Raw genomic sequence first — 15089 nt, 5'->3', positions numbered from 1 at the left:
ATTGTATTACCAATGTCTTCTCCTCCTACTTAAGCCAGAAAGGGCTAAATGCACTTTTGTTTGCTCCATCAATAGTACTGTTATTTGAGCTTTCCTTTAACCCATCCATCATGGAAAAAGAGTTGTTCAGCATTGTCATAAAAGCACAGTCCAAAACTTTGGAACAGGAAAGGACACAATTCCTAAACAAAATATTATTTTCAGTCAACATACCACATTTTGCCAAGATACTAAACTGAACTTTCCTATTTCTAGGATGAGTAAGGAGTAGGTGAGAAAGCTCTATTGACACAATGGCTCTCATTTAGAGGTCTGAAAAGGTATTGGTTCAATACTGTAAGGAAAGGAATAACTCTCCCAACACCATTTCTGTCAGGAAGTAGATTTTCCCAGGTTTCACATGCAAGTGCTTATCCAGTTTTAACTGGTGAGCTGGTGAGCTCTAAGAAGATCAGAGTAAAGCACTGGAAAGCTGCAGCATCTCCCCTTCCACTTTGCCCACCTTCACAACATCTGAATCCTTTTTTCCCCTGCAGCTTTAAAGACAGATTACACGTAATACAAAATTGACTATACTATCAAGTCAGATGAATATAATTTTGAACTCCATCTTAAGGTGCCTGTCACACATCCATAGCACCACCTCCTCCTCAGCCTCTGGAGTACACATCCCAGCCTTTGGAGGAGGAGCTCATTACAGACACAGAAAAAAATAGTCCTCTTTGAATACAGAAATTTAAAATCATGAATTCTATCTTATTGCTGCATTGACTTCCACCTTCATCTCTAAGACTGGCAGCATTCAGGGTGAAGCAGTCAGCCTAAGAGTACATAAAACAGCCCTCCTGGACTTCTGAATGCATCAGTGAGAATCACAGTGTTTCACCTGCCTAACCTGTGTATTTTGCACAATATGGCTGGAAGTGGTCAGGAGGAAATTAACTTGCTATTCCCAAGCCCAAACCCACTCACTCAGGCTGCTCTCACCAACACTTACCCATTGGTTCTTTGATGACACCATAATAATCTGGGGCATCGTTGGGATCTACTGGTTCTAGGAATGGCCATGCCATCTTGTGAGCCTGGCAAGGAAACAGGAGAGAATGAAAACATACAATTAAGTTAAATTAGGCACTACTAATAGGTAAATATTTTCATCCTTTTATCTGCTGGGGTCTGAATTTCAGGAAGAAGTGCAGCATTATATGAAAAGGAACCAGTTCTCATCTGATGGTTGGGTAAAGTTTTAAATGTCAGTGACCCAGTAGTTGGGCTTCAAAACAGGAAACTGAAATTCAGACATAACAGGATACTGTACTGAACAGGCTGCAGGGAAAAGTATGGAATGAATTTACTGAGAGTGCTTTCAAGTACCCTGAAATTAATACACTTTTATAAATGTATGTAAAATACAGGACAATGCAAAATATTACTTACAGTATTTCTGTTATCATAACTTTAAGAATTTTACCAGAATTCTTAAAAATTCCTTATAATTGTAGCAGAAAAGCCTATTTGGGAGTGACAGACAAACCAGAAATATCAGACTGTACATAATTCTTATTATGAGGATGCCATCATTTACATGCTGATAATGATCCCTGTGAGAACTCCTGAAATCTGGTAACACTCAATTCAAGTAAGGAAGTGTGGATCACAACCCACAGCAAGCTGATCTGAGAACACAACTTTGCACCTTCCATACCCTGTGCAGCTGGGCTCCCACTCTGCCTTTTGGGATTCTAAACCTGCTTCCTTTAAAAGCCTTTCACTGAAGAGATTGTTTAGTTTCACCCACCCAGGAGCAGTGATTTACTAATTATTGTAAATATTCCCCAGCACAGTAACACCAAGCAGGTTTGCAGCTGACACAGCTGTGCTATTCCCTCAAATCTCAGAGCTAATAAGGAGAAATCACCCCTTCCCCCAGAGCCCCTGGCTCTGTCACTCCCTGGTGCTGCCCCCCTCGTCCTCACCTGCAAGGAGCGCAGGACCCTCCTCAACCCTTCATAGTCTTTATCTGTGAGTGGACTGAGCACAGTCATGGCATCCTCTGTGGACTGGCACTGGGGGCACACGTACTCATCGATGAGATCTGCCTCGCTCTGCAGGATGCCCACGCAGCGCCCGTGGTACCAGTTCTGACAGCGGTCACAGCCAATGTAAAATCTGCAAGAGCCAAACCGGGTGTCAGTGCCTTCATCTATTTCAAGTCCAGCTTACATTTAAACACATAAACCTGCCATCCCCTGCACACAAGCAGATACTTGGCATGATTAAAGACAACAGGTAACGCCAGATTTCAGAGTGACAAATTCTACTCCAACTGCTTTTGTATTTACAGACCATTTCAAAACATGTTCCTAAATTTTATACTTTCAAGCAATCAAGATTTCAAAAAATAATTCCTCTGCTTTAGAGATGAAAGGAACAGTGTAAAGCCAGAAGCCTCACCCAGCCAGCATCCAAACCAATTCAAGATGCATTTTGCACAAACTGGACTACAACTAGGGCTTGTTTCACTCCACACAAGCACTTTTCATATGGAAGCTTCAGCCTTGTAACTGAATACAGAGGGAGTATTCTATGACACAAAGCCTTACAGTAAAAAATGTATATAATTCACACACATATGATCATATACCAACCATATACCCCCCCAAACTAAAATTATGTTCTCCAGCCAGATCAGATTTAAGCACAAAAGAATCCACTAAATACAGCATTTGTCTTTTAGTCTTTCTAACCATCCCCTGTTAAAGAAAATAAAATTAAAAAAAAAAAGAAAATAAATCCCAATTTAAAGTACATGGTGTTTTAGTAGTTTGTTGTTAAAAATAAAAAATAAAAACCACAATACATTTTGACTGCCCTGAGGGACTTGACTTTTCCTAAACATTTACTGAACAGAAACATTCGGGAAGGGGAGACAATTACTGGAAAGCAATTTGTATTACGAATGAATACAATATATGCAGAATAACTCGTTTTTTACTCTTTGCAAGGAACAGGAAAGCACAGTCAGAGCAGTTTTGCTACCTAGACATGGAATAAGAGGTTCTTATCCGAACTCACTGCGACTCATCATAAGGTGTTCTGCAGATACAGTACAACTCCTCACTGCTGCCCTCTTGTGCCCGTTTACACTCATTACAGATGTACACATCCATTTTCTTAGCCTCCTTTTCTGTGATTCCAACACATTCTCCATGATACCAGTTAGTACAAAGATCACAGCCAATATAGAACCTAAAAGTGTTCACAATGAAAATGACAATGTAATTGTCATTTCAAATGGCATGGCACTTTTCCCTGCATTTCTCTCTGCTGCACTTGATGCTGGGCTACTTTCTGTCTCAGCTTCCCTGCTCCCTATTCCTTACAAACTAACAACTCACGCTGCAGCTAGACTGGCAGTAAGGTCACTTGGGTCAATTTTAATTTGACAATTCATCAAAATGCACATGTATTAATATGTACATATTAATATGTAACCAGACTTTGACAAAACTATGGGCTAAAAAACTACTGACTTCAACGCATGTGTGAAAAACTGTCAAAGGCACAAAAAGACAAGGCCAAAGGAAAAGGTTTACATTTTCAAAATTGCAGCTCAAAAGCCACTGAAACATTTCCTTAAGGTTTGAAAATGTAGGTCTCAGTTAATTTAAAAAACAAAAGCAAAGCGCAAACACCAACTAGGAGTTACGAGTACGCTACAAGAACATGCAACCAGCAGTGTGTAGGTACGTCTTGGTGTAACACGATACGGAAGAAAATGGGGTCAGGGCATGATTGTCAATTTGAAATCTTGGTGGGTTTTTTTTTTGCGGGGGTGTGCCCCGAAAAACTGATAATAAACTACTTAAAACTGTGACAAAGTGGAATTTTGAGTGAATAATGTCTCCTCTCAGACACAGCTGTGTGACAGAACCAGGTATGGTATGACACAAAGTGAAGGGAACCAGGGACAGAATCATGGGGATGGGACCTTGCACAGAATGATGTGACAAAAGTGTAAAATATTATGCCAGGATGTTTGTAACTTGTGTATGGATCTCTCAGAACACACCTATGACCAGTGACAACCAGATGGGCGACGCTCACATCCATTCTCTCTGCCTAAGCAAAAGCAAGCAGACTCAGAACCTCCATCCTCCTGGACTTTGGAGACCTCTACCCCCTGCCAGGTGCTGCTGTAGGAATTCCTGCCACCCTGTCAGCCTGCAGGCAACACCGTGGGGACACCACAGCACCAACAGGGCAGTAGCTACCCCATGTTCCACAGGAAGCATCTCTGATTTCCTGGGCCTCTGCACACATCCTGGACGCTCAGATCCTGCCTTTTCTCTTGTTTTTCAGTCAGGCAAATCCTAAAATAAATATCACACAACTCAATTTCCATAAAGAACAGCCAGACATAGATTCTGACACCTGTCAGCAACTCAGCCTGCACCCCTTCCCAAGAGGGGCTGTGTGTGCTCCTGGTGATGTGGGAACACGTTTGCATCCAGGTGTAGATGCTAAACCTTGCCACTGGAATGTGGAGCAGGCACCACATTATGATTTAACAAATAAGTTGGAGTCTTAGTAGGAATCTTAGAAAGATATCCTTACTAACCACCCTTGAAAACAGTACCAGCAAATCCCTATAATCCTGCAGTATCATGAACGAGAACTAAACATAAGAGATCTGCAATAAAATACACAGCACAAAACAACTTACAAGGTTTTACTAAACCAAAGAAAATACACAGGGTATTAATAAAATACCACAACTTGGCTTTTCAAGTAGCACATCTGTCTTTTCAGAAGTAGAAAAGAGACACCAGCACAAAGAGGACGATGCAATGTCTACATATACTTGAAAAAAATTTAAAGAAAATTCTCAGAAAACTGTTTTAAAACTTGACTAATTCCTTTCCAAACAGTGAAAGGATTATATACTTCAACAGTACAGGCATCATTTGTAGGAACATCAAATTTAAAATTCACAAAAAGCAAAGCAGCAGAGCTCAATCATACTGCTAAGGATACTACTGAGTTGTTAACATTTATTTTTCTTGAAGTTTTATTCAGTGCACTGAAGCACAGTTCTCAATTCAAGCTACCAAAATTCACTCTATGACCACTGGAGTCAACACAAAGTCTGACAAACGAATCCCTTTGCTCACTCACTAAGTCCAGATGCACAGACCTCTGGTATCACCAACAGAGAACAGGGTCCCTCCTAAGTACACTGGGTGACAGAAAACCTGACACAGACACAAAGCTAAGAGAGGCTGGGGACACCTCTCCGAGGTAACAGTGACACAACAGCCAGAGCATCATTCTGCTCTTCCTGCATCACTGGCAGTCCAAGGAGCAGCCCCATTTCCCACACTGAAGTCATAGTGCAATGGTCAGAGCTACTCAAAACCAAGGTGAAAAAAACCTCAAATATCTCCACTTTGTTAAAAGACACAATTAAAACCCAAAAAAGGCTAGAAGGAACCTCAGGAGGTCCCCTAGTCCTAGCCCTAAACTTTGTGGAATAAAGAACCATGACCCATGGAGTGAACACACCACTCCAGATCTATGGTCTCCCTGTTATCAGCCCTTCAGGTACTATCAAACAGTACCAGTTCTTACTTTTGGGTATCGACATTTACTTGGATTTGATCTGAAGTCAAATTTATTGTACATACATCTCTACACAGCTCTCAGATGTGAGAAAACCATTACTAACTACTGCTGTTAGTCACCTCTAGCTTAAGCAGCAACATGTAACACTATCCCCTGGAATCCACTGGATTCTCCCCTCCAGAACTTACACCATTTCTTCACAAGCACTGTACGTCGCATAAATACTTCTCCTCATTCACAGTCAGAATCAAACTACAGAGAACTGCAGTTTTCACTTTGTCAAATGCTTGAATATTCATTTTTATCAACCCTAGCATGCAAATAATAATGCATGGAAACCATTTCTCCCTGAAACATTCTCCAAAGTGAACTGCAGTCCAGTGACTCCGAGCCCCCTTTACTGGTACTGCCTTACAAAAAAAAGTCATTTATTGGAAGACGGTACCAAAGCTATTTCTGAAGAGTATCAGCTACTTCTTCAGAAGGAATTCCTCAAACCAAATTGTCACTTGCTTCTGAGGCAGAGGCAAAACGGCAAAAGAAAGAGTAAGAGAGCGGAGGGAAAAAAAGAAAGGAGTATGTGCATGTGAGACAGGAAGGTCACACAATGGAGACATGCAAACGAGTACAATATAAACCGCGCACAGTAACAGTATCAATCGAGTATGTTAATATCTGTAACTGCTAGTGGAAAATAGAGACTTTATTCTCTGCACCTCGGTGATTCCTGCAATAACCTGCCACTAGCTCCACTTCTAGCACTACCTGGCACCAAGAGCTGACACTAACCCTAAGGCTAAGGACATGCAGGAGGGGCTGTGGCATCGCTACTCACTTGGACTCGTCGTAAGGCGTTTTACAGATGCAGTAAAGCTTTGTGTCCTTCTTCGTTTCCTTTGAGGTAGTAGAAATCATTTTCTTTTTCTTGGACTTGGAAGCTGAGGAATCTTTCTCCTCCTCTCGTTTCCTCTTCTGGGAGGAGACTGGCACGGGGACAGTGGTGGAGGAGGAGGAGGTGATGCTGGCTGCTGGCAGCTGTGGCGGTGCTGGTGGCACTGGTGGCGGTGGCGGTGGGGCAGCGGCGGCGGCCGCGGCGGCTGCGGCTGCTGCTGCAGCAGCTGCTGCCTGGGCTCTTTCTTTTTCTTTCTTAATTTTAGTCAAGTCTTTCTTTAGCTCCTCCTGAAGTGTATTAAATGAATAAATAGAGGGAGGTATTTCATATGATTATTGCAAGACAGGGTTAAAATCTAGGCAAAAATCCCCAAGCTTAACCAAAAGAAAACATTTAAATCCATTTAAATATGCATTTTCTCATGTTTTGAACCTACAATTCACATAATATTAAGGGATGACATTCCTGGGCTACAATGGCCCACTGGCTGTAACTTATCAGAAGCTGTGTCATGAAACAAGGTGATTTCAGTTCAGAAAACCAACAGGCCCTCAAAGGACACAAGAGCAGCTTTGCAGAGATCCACAACCACAGCTTCTTCCTGTAAATTTCCTTAAAATCTCACTAAGCAAACAGAGAAAGATTAACACAGAAATATTCTCCCCAGCTTAACATAAATTAGCCTTTGAGATTCTGTCCTTACCTGCACTTCAATCTGCAGATCTTTGTCCAGAAGTGCTCTTTTTTTCAGTATTTCAGCTTTCAGCTGCTCTTTATGCTTGAAAAGCAGAGCTGAGAGCTTGGTCGCGTTCTGTTTGCTCCGCTTCTGCTCCACGCTCTCCTCTCGCTTCCGTTTCTTAGCTGCCTGTTTTTCTTCTTTGTCTATCTTATCCAGAATATATTTCATCACTTGGTTGCACACAATCATTCTGGGGAAGGAATAAAGGAGAAGGACATTGTGCTGACCTGCCTGTTTATTCCCAGGTGAGAAAGCAGAATCAATTCTCCAGTCACTGCAAGCTCATTATTGTATTTCCTAAGATGTACAAGGTAAATTTAGCAACACCCAGTGCTTCCACTCCTGCTTATTTACCAGAGCACTGCTGGGAGAGATCAAGTCCCTCGTTAGGCTCAAGAGGGCCAATCCCAATTTCACTTAAATGATCTGAGTACTAATTGTTCCTCCCCTCCCCCATCTGATTCCAAACAAAGCTTTGGCTTTAGTAGGATGAGAGAGATTTTTGCTCAGTTCAGTTTCCTCAATTTGTTTGAAAGAGCTGGATTTTTATTCTGATGTAGGATGAAAGTGAGTTGGAAGCCTGTAACTTATTCAAAAAGAGATATTTCTATGCTCCAGTGACCACAAAATACTACCAAGATTTTGTGTTTTGGTATAAGGACTGACAAACACTTTTCACTGTATAGAATTCACTATAAACAGTTCCCAATTTCTCCACTAATGACAGCTCAAGATTATTTTTTTGTCTATTTGTTGTACCTTCAACTATAAATCTATTTTCCTGCTCACTTGTTTTGCACCTTTCATTTATTTTGCTTTATATTTCAATTAGAAATGAATGTATTTTGGTTCTTCTGAATTTATTTTTCCCTTCCCCATTTTTTTTCCAAAACCATCAGAAAACCAAATGCTTCTTGTTGCCAGAGTGACCATGAAAAACAACTCCCACTGAGCTGAGAGGACACAGCAGAATGGCAATGGCCAGGACAAACAGCTGCTAGCAACTCTGTGGTCTCAGATATTTTGTCCTTTGATAGACAGCTGGATTTTGATGACAATGGAATATATAGATAAATATTTGTAGGGTCATACAATTTTGTTTAGCTTGCTCTTTATACCTGCCCTGTATCTACTTGGTTTAGTCCATTTTTTTCACAGACTGAAGAGCTCAATATTGTATTTTTGAAGAAGAATAAATCAGTGAGATGGAAATGCAGCTGCACCACGAACAAAGCTAGTTAGAACTATTTTTTTTCATCTTTCTCTTAAACTGGGCTTTTGTCAGTCGCAACACCTATTTGGTTATCTGACACCACGAAGTGAAGAGCATATCCAATACATCTTTTTCTTCATGCAACTGTGAAGAGTAAAGGAGTGGCAGCCAGGGACGGTGTTGTAATCAACTGAGCTTGTGATTTGATGATCAAAATTTTATAGAACATACTCTTCTTTTTCTTAGTATCTGACACACACTTGTGACTATCTAATTGGAGGAATTGCATGTGTGAAAAGGAGTCAAAATAATCCCAAGACAAATGACAAACACTCCAAATTTCTGTTTAGCAGCTTCAAGCATGAAATCTCTCAGTTTGTCAATCTGTCTTCCAACTCTTCAGCTCCTTCTGTAGAGTGGGATGTGCAGGGACAAGAATGGAAACACATGGCCAGGATAAAGGACAAACAAAACCCAGGCTTTTTTTTTTGCAGCAGAAGCATTAACTCTCCATTCTGTGCTTCTTTACTTGAGTTTAAAAACTGTGGCCAGCTTCAAACACAGTATGTAACATTATTTAAAAACATATTATCAAAATAAAATTGAAAATACAAGATGAAATGAGAGCATTATGCAAGTTACTTTTAAGTGTTACTCTATCACAATATGTAACATTATTTAAAAACATATTATCAAAATAAAATTGAGATACAAGATGAAATGAGAGCATTATGAAAGCTACTTTTAAGTGTTACTCTACCCAATTTTAAATAGCAACACTTTAAGCAGGTTTTTCCAAACCCGAATTTCATTATGATACCATTAAAAGATGAAATAAATGAACAATTTGATATCTACGAATGCACTGTGATGCACATTCACCTCTGATTTTCTTCCCTCTCAGCTGGAGTCAGTGTCTTCTTCTGTTTCAAATGTTCTATGACAGCATTCTGCTTCATAACCACCTGTAGGATGATAAAGAATCCAAAATAAAAGATGAAAACTTAGCCAGTATTTCACAGTATTACGGGGAGAACCAGGACATTTCCTAAGTTAAAGTGTCATTTATTTCACTGAGTGACAAAATAAAGCTGATTTTATCATGCAAGCAGTGCTTGTTTAAAACAATTGTTTGAAAATTCAAAAAGAAACTGAAAAAGAACACCACCACCCCCAAAACAGGATATTTTGCTTATGTCAAATTTGAACCCAGGAACTAAATGTAACTTGACTGTATTTCCTCAGTGACTGGTTGTTTTATTTTAAAAGTGGTAATAGTCCATTATGTATCTTTAAGCCCTGCAGCCGTCCAACAGTGTCACATTTCAGATACCTCTTTGGAACTTCAGTTTTCAGGTAATGAAAGTACCACGTGTGTGTTCTGTCCATCAGCTCTCCTAGCTCTGACCTATCTTTCCTGAATTGAGAATAGAGATGGATTTGTCCCAGCAGCTAATGGTAAACTGAATCAAGGTGACAGAAGAATGCAAACATGGTACAAGTGACTTGATGTGCTGAATTAACTTGGAACATGTCATTAATTGCCAATAGCAATTGTGCACTATCTTTGAAAGAATCAAATTAACTGCCTATCAAATGTATTAACATTGTTAACAAGAACAGGCATTTGAAATTAGATTTCTTTCACTTATTAAGTGTTAATTTCCTTCTGTTAACTTTACCTGTTTCTGGATAATGTCACTTTGATTAGAAGCCTGAAGGGTGTGCTCACGTTTAATTTCTATCTGTTGCTGCTTTTTCTTCTGCGGCTGCTCCCTGAGCTGCTGAACTCCGCGCAGCTGCTCGTGCACACCAGCTGCTCGCACTGCCACCACACCGGCCATCGGCCGGGCCTGCGCTGCGCTACTGCGCTGGAGCTCAAGAGGTACCTGAAGCTGGATGTGGGGCACACTGCCCTGCTGGGCTCGTACCTGAGCCACAGCACAGGGCTGCAGCTGAGAGAGGATTTCCACTTGCTGCTGGAGCTGGGGCACTGCAATAACACTTGTTGGAGGCTGCTGAAGCTGCAGCTGGGGATGAGCTGGGCACTGCACAGGAACCTGATTTAAACTTTGAGTACTTGCAAGGGTTGTGCCCGAGGTCTGAACCTGAGGCTGCGACTGCTGCAGCCGAGCTGGAATTTGTATGGGAGTGTGGGGCCACATCAGACTGGGGTGTGGGGTTGGAGTCTGCACCTGAGCTGGATGCTGAGCCTGGGCCGGGCCTGGGGGCAGGCCCGCGGGCGGCGGCTGCATCGGGCCTGGCGCTGGAGAGAGCCCCGGAGCCTGGGCTGGAGACTGAGCCGGAGACTTGGCGGGCTGAACCTCGGGAGGGGCCGCGGGGTCACCGGGAGCCTCGGGCTGGCTCGGGGCCTCGGGCTGGCCCTGGGGCTGAGCCCCCGCGGGCTGTGCCGCGGCCGAGCCGGGCTGGCCCTGGGGCTGCCCCTGCCCCGCGGGCACGGCCGGTGCCGCCTGCAGAGCCGGCTTCGCTTCCCCCGCAGCTGCGAACACACAAACGAGGAGCGCATTAATGGCAAATGGCACGGCATGAGCCTTGATAACCCAAACCCTCTGCAACTACTGCAAAGTTGTATGCAGGAACTCAACAGACTCTGCACTTCCAACAAATTTACTGCAGTAACAGACAACCTGCAGCTGCATAAAGACTCCCATGCAATTGAAATGGAAGCTTTTTTTCTGCTGAGCAGAACAGTGCTTACCCGAGGTGGAAGTAGAAACGGTGGTTGTAGTTGTGCTAGCTGTAGTAGCAGCTGCTGGTAGTGGGGTGAACAGAAATCTCTGAATTGTACCATTTGGCATAGCTGCTTGCATAAGCTGCTGTCCTGGACCAGGTATTACAGTCACACCCTGAGGGATTAATTGTAACTGACCAGTAGTTTGACCTTGTCCCTGAATTACCACAGTTAAGCCTTGACTGCCACCCTAAAAAAAAGTTAATATTGATGTATTAGTGATGTAATTCTTAGAGAGACTTTGCTGGAAATCAGAACAATTAGGGGTTTGGATTTCAGAATTATATATTTTCATCACATACCATACTCCTAAAATCTAAAACCAGCATCTGAGATCACGAAATACTCAAGGACACTTTCAACTATTCTATCGCCAACAAATGACTGGGTTGGAGTGACACATTTTGTGATCCCAAAGAACACAACACAACTCTGAGTCTTTGGTGTAGAAACTCATAGAATCACAGAATGGTTTAGGCTGGGAGGGACCTTAAAGCTCACCCAATTCCCCCCGCACCTTCCACTATCCCAGGTTGCTCTAAGTCCCATCCAACCTGGCCTTGGACACTTCCAGGGATGGGGCAGCCACAGCTGCCCTGGGAAAACTGTGTCAGGGCTTCCTCACCCTCACAGGGAAAAATTTCCTTCCAATATCTAATCTAAATCTACCTTCCCCTTCAGCTTAAACTCCAAGTCTTCTTCCACATAAAAAAAAACCTCATCTGGCAATGAGCAGTCTGTTCATCGCAATAATTTATATGAATTATTTATCATTTGAAGAACAGATGTTGTGGTAAGTCAAAGACATTTATTTTTGCCCAAAAATTGATTCTCCACTTATTTTTTGCCAACAGATCTTCATGATCTGAGCAGAAGTTGTAAGAACTTTTTTCCCCTCTGCTCACAGATACTGCAACTTTTCCTCTGAGATTCTGGATAGCACGAATGAAAACTAGATCTTCACATCAAATCAAGAGACAAGTAACCAAAATTATGATCTGAATGTCTACAAAACAGACCATACAGAATAATTATGTCCTTTACTGCTATTAAAGGTTTTTTTCCATGCTGCTGAACACTCCTGATGCCAGTTACCTTACTGGGAAATACAACAGGAAGCAAGAGTTAAAACATTACTATCAAAACTGCTTACTTTGCATTTACTATTTATTATATTTATTTACTATTTAAGCTGCTTTCAGTCTGTAATTATGCCACTGCTCACCCTAAATGAAGCCAGACACAAATTTAATGGCACAGGTACCACACTGCTGAAATGCAAAGGCAGGATGGGTTAGCACACTTCCACACCCAGGGCTGTCCAGTGCTTTACCTGCCCTTGTGTGAGCTGGGTGAGCTGGGCCATTGTCAGCTTCACCTGGCCCTGCTGAGGGCGAGGGGGTGGTGCTGGGGTCTGTGGTTGAGCTTGTTGAGGGGCTGTCCCAGAACTTGTGATGGTTTTCTGCCCAGTGCTGGAAGAAGCTGTGCTGGTACTAGAAACTGCTGTTGAGACAGGCTGACCCCTGATTATCTGAGTCACCACTTGCTGGGTCTGACCTGCAAGAGAAGAATTTGAGCTAAGAAACACATTTTCAGGTTTTTAACTGTAAGCACAGCAAACCTCCAAGTCACAAATTGCAATGGGGTGTGAGGGTGATCAGACAGGTGAAGCAAACACTGCAGTTTGCACATAAACTTTCTTTACAAACCCTTTGTGTGATAGAAAAATGTCTGCAAAATATTTCCTATTTTAACTAAGGTTGCATGCATACGGAGATCTTCAAAAACACCTTTTTTTCTCTTTAAGAAAAAAAATACAAAAAAAAAGGCTTTCTCAATGCACAATTACTCTGTATGTTTTTAGGGTTTTTCAATTGTGTGTGTGGGGTTTTTGTTTTTTTTGCCTTTTTTTTTTTCCCCCAAATGAATGGATTTAAAACTAAGTACTACATTTCCCAGTGTCAATGATGAATAACATTGACAAAGCCTCCAACAAACACATCCAAAAGCTGAAAAAGGCATTAGTCGAGCATCAAAACGAGGGATTTTTGCTTTGGGGCACAATGACACACAAGGAATTCATGAAGAAACAAACCATGGATTTCACACTGGGAATTTAAATATTAAAGTGAACCTACTGGCTGGCAGAATACCTTGTTGCACCACTACAGGTGTTCGAATGATGGCCTTGCCAAGGGTGGACTGCTGCAGCGGGGTCCGGATCACCGTCATCCCGGGGCGCAGCGGTGTCCCCTGCACCACCTGAGCACACAGAGAGGAGACCACCTGTCAGCCTGAGGAAAAAGCCCCTGGAATAGGCCCTGAATGGTTTCCCACACGTGTTTTGATTTTCCCAACTGGAGGGAACTGTTGTTCCTCTTTGGAATAAAGGATCCATACACACCATTGCTGAGACGAGCCAAAACCATTGAAAAGTGATTAGCCAGAACTTTTAATGTCTGCCAATAACTTAAAGTCTATGCACCTACTTTTTTTTGAGTTAAATAACCAGAAAAACATCTTACTTGTGAAGTGCTTGTTGTTCCTAATGTCCCTGTGGTGTTTGGCCTAATGGTTACAGTTGCTGTCCTTGGCTGGAATGAAGTAAAGGTTTGACTTGCACCTGTAGTTGATGGAATGATACCCAATACCTTTTGCTGAACTTGAACCACACCTAATTGAAGAAAAATTGAGAATTCATTAATGACATAATGGCCAGCAAAAGAAGTAAATGCAACTCCAGGGTGGCATTTAGAACACAAGTCTCCAGGCTTCTAGAATACCTCTGAGCCTTTCAACATTTCTTGGGCAAGCCTTTGTCATATTGTAAAAAGAAGCAGCATTATACTTTGTCAATAGTCCAACTACATTTTAAGTTAAGAAACAGATATTTTAGAGAAGATTAAGGAAAGTGTGAATCTTTGCAAAGATCAGTTTGATAGTAACTGCAAAGAAGTCCTTGCATTGACAGAGTGCCACAAATTAGTTTTATACAACCATTAAAAGCTGTAATCTGATTAATTTCAAACGTAGGAGAGCGGTTTAAACACCTTTCACCTACAACACTGTGGTGCTGAAGAAACTGGGCAATGCTTCTCCTGTCACCTGTGAAATTTCAATACAAAATCTGCAGCTTTCATGATCTGCTCAGATGCTAAATATAATGGAGACAGAGCACTGAGCTTTTCTGTTCAATATACATTCACAAACTCAAAAAAAAATAAGTCCTCTTCTTGAGGCAAGAATCAAAAATGCTAATCTTAGTCTGGAGCCAAATTCATCAGTGAAGAGCAGCTATAGGCATTAATATTTTTGTTAAGAAAGTTTCTTTGTTGATTTAGATAACCAAAAAAAAAAAGCATGCTTCATTCCACATTGTTCAAAATAAAGCTCCTAATTTTGTGCTATGAAATGCAGAATAATTTATAGGCAAAAAAATTGCATTTTTCCCCTTACAGACACAAATATGCAACACAGGGGGAACAAGCTGTAGAAACTTGTATTTATATATAGATATATTAAAAAATATTTTTCCCCCTTCACATCATAATTTACTTCACTGGGAAAATAGTGTCAAAGGAGAATTAAACAGCAAGCTGGAATACAGTTTTTATTCAGTTCCCTTTGCCCTACCTCCTTGAGTTGATGGCACATTGACGGCAACAATCTTGCTGTTTGCAGGGAGTGGCAGCTTAGTTATCACTTTCCCTGCCATCGTTACTGGGCTGCCTGAGAGCTGGAAGGTCTGCCCTGTGCTGGCAATGGTTGTGGCTGAGGTGGCAGCTGTGCTAGTGGCTATTGAGGCACACAGAACAGGCAGGTTTAGAGCAGAATCATTAGTCAATGAAATGACTGTTTTTCAAGCATG

The 15089-nt window shown here is 41.8% G+C and overlaps 1 protein-coding gene across 11 annotated transcripts in view; it reads right to left on the bottom strand.

Moving 5' to 3' along the window:
• The window catches only part of BPTF (bromodomain PHD finger transcription factor), a 52708-nt gene that overhangs the window by 3347 nt on the left and 34272 nt on the right, over positions 1 to 15089 (bottom strand). For 4 of the 11 annotated variants that reach the window (XM_041485621.1, XM_041485625.1, XM_041485627.1 and 1 more), the window contains 11 exons: positions 14855 to 15016; positions 13747 to 13895; positions 13360 to 13483; positions 12555 to 12778; positions 11189 to 11411; positions 10152 to 10969; positions 9352 to 9434; positions 7221 to 7446; positions 6461 to 6804; positions 1977 to 2169; positions 998 to 1082 (listed from right to left, as the gene is read on the bottom strand). In XM_041485621.1, coding sequence (XP_041341555.1) covers positions 998 to 1082; positions 1977 to 2169; positions 6461 to 6804; positions 7221 to 7446; positions 9352 to 9434; positions 10152 to 10969; positions 11189 to 11411; positions 12555 to 12778; positions 13360 to 13483; positions 13747 to 13895; positions 14855 to 15016 — 2631 coding nt within the window. Of the gene's footprint in view, positions 1 to 997; positions 1083 to 1976; positions 2170 to 3075; positions 3250 to 6460; positions 6805 to 7220; positions 7447 to 9351; positions 9435 to 10151; positions 10970 to 11188; positions 11412 to 12554; positions 12779 to 13359; positions 13484 to 13746; positions 13896 to 14854; positions 15017 to 15089 lie in introns of all 11 variants that reach the window. The other 7 variants (XM_041485629.1, XM_041485630.1, XM_041485620.1 and 4 more) reach the window with 6 other exon arrangements.

The sequence above is a fragment of the Pyrgilauda ruficollis genome, unplaced genomic scaffold, assembly GCF_017590135.1.
Source record: "Pyrgilauda ruficollis isolate IOZ18807 unplaced genomic scaffold, ASM1759013v1 scaffold72, whole genome shotgun sequence".
Taxonomy (NCBI): Eukaryota; Metazoa; Chordata; class Aves; order Passeriformes; family Passeridae; genus Pyrgilauda; species Pyrgilauda ruficollis.
This window is presented reverse-complemented; position numbering and strand designations above follow the sequence as displayed.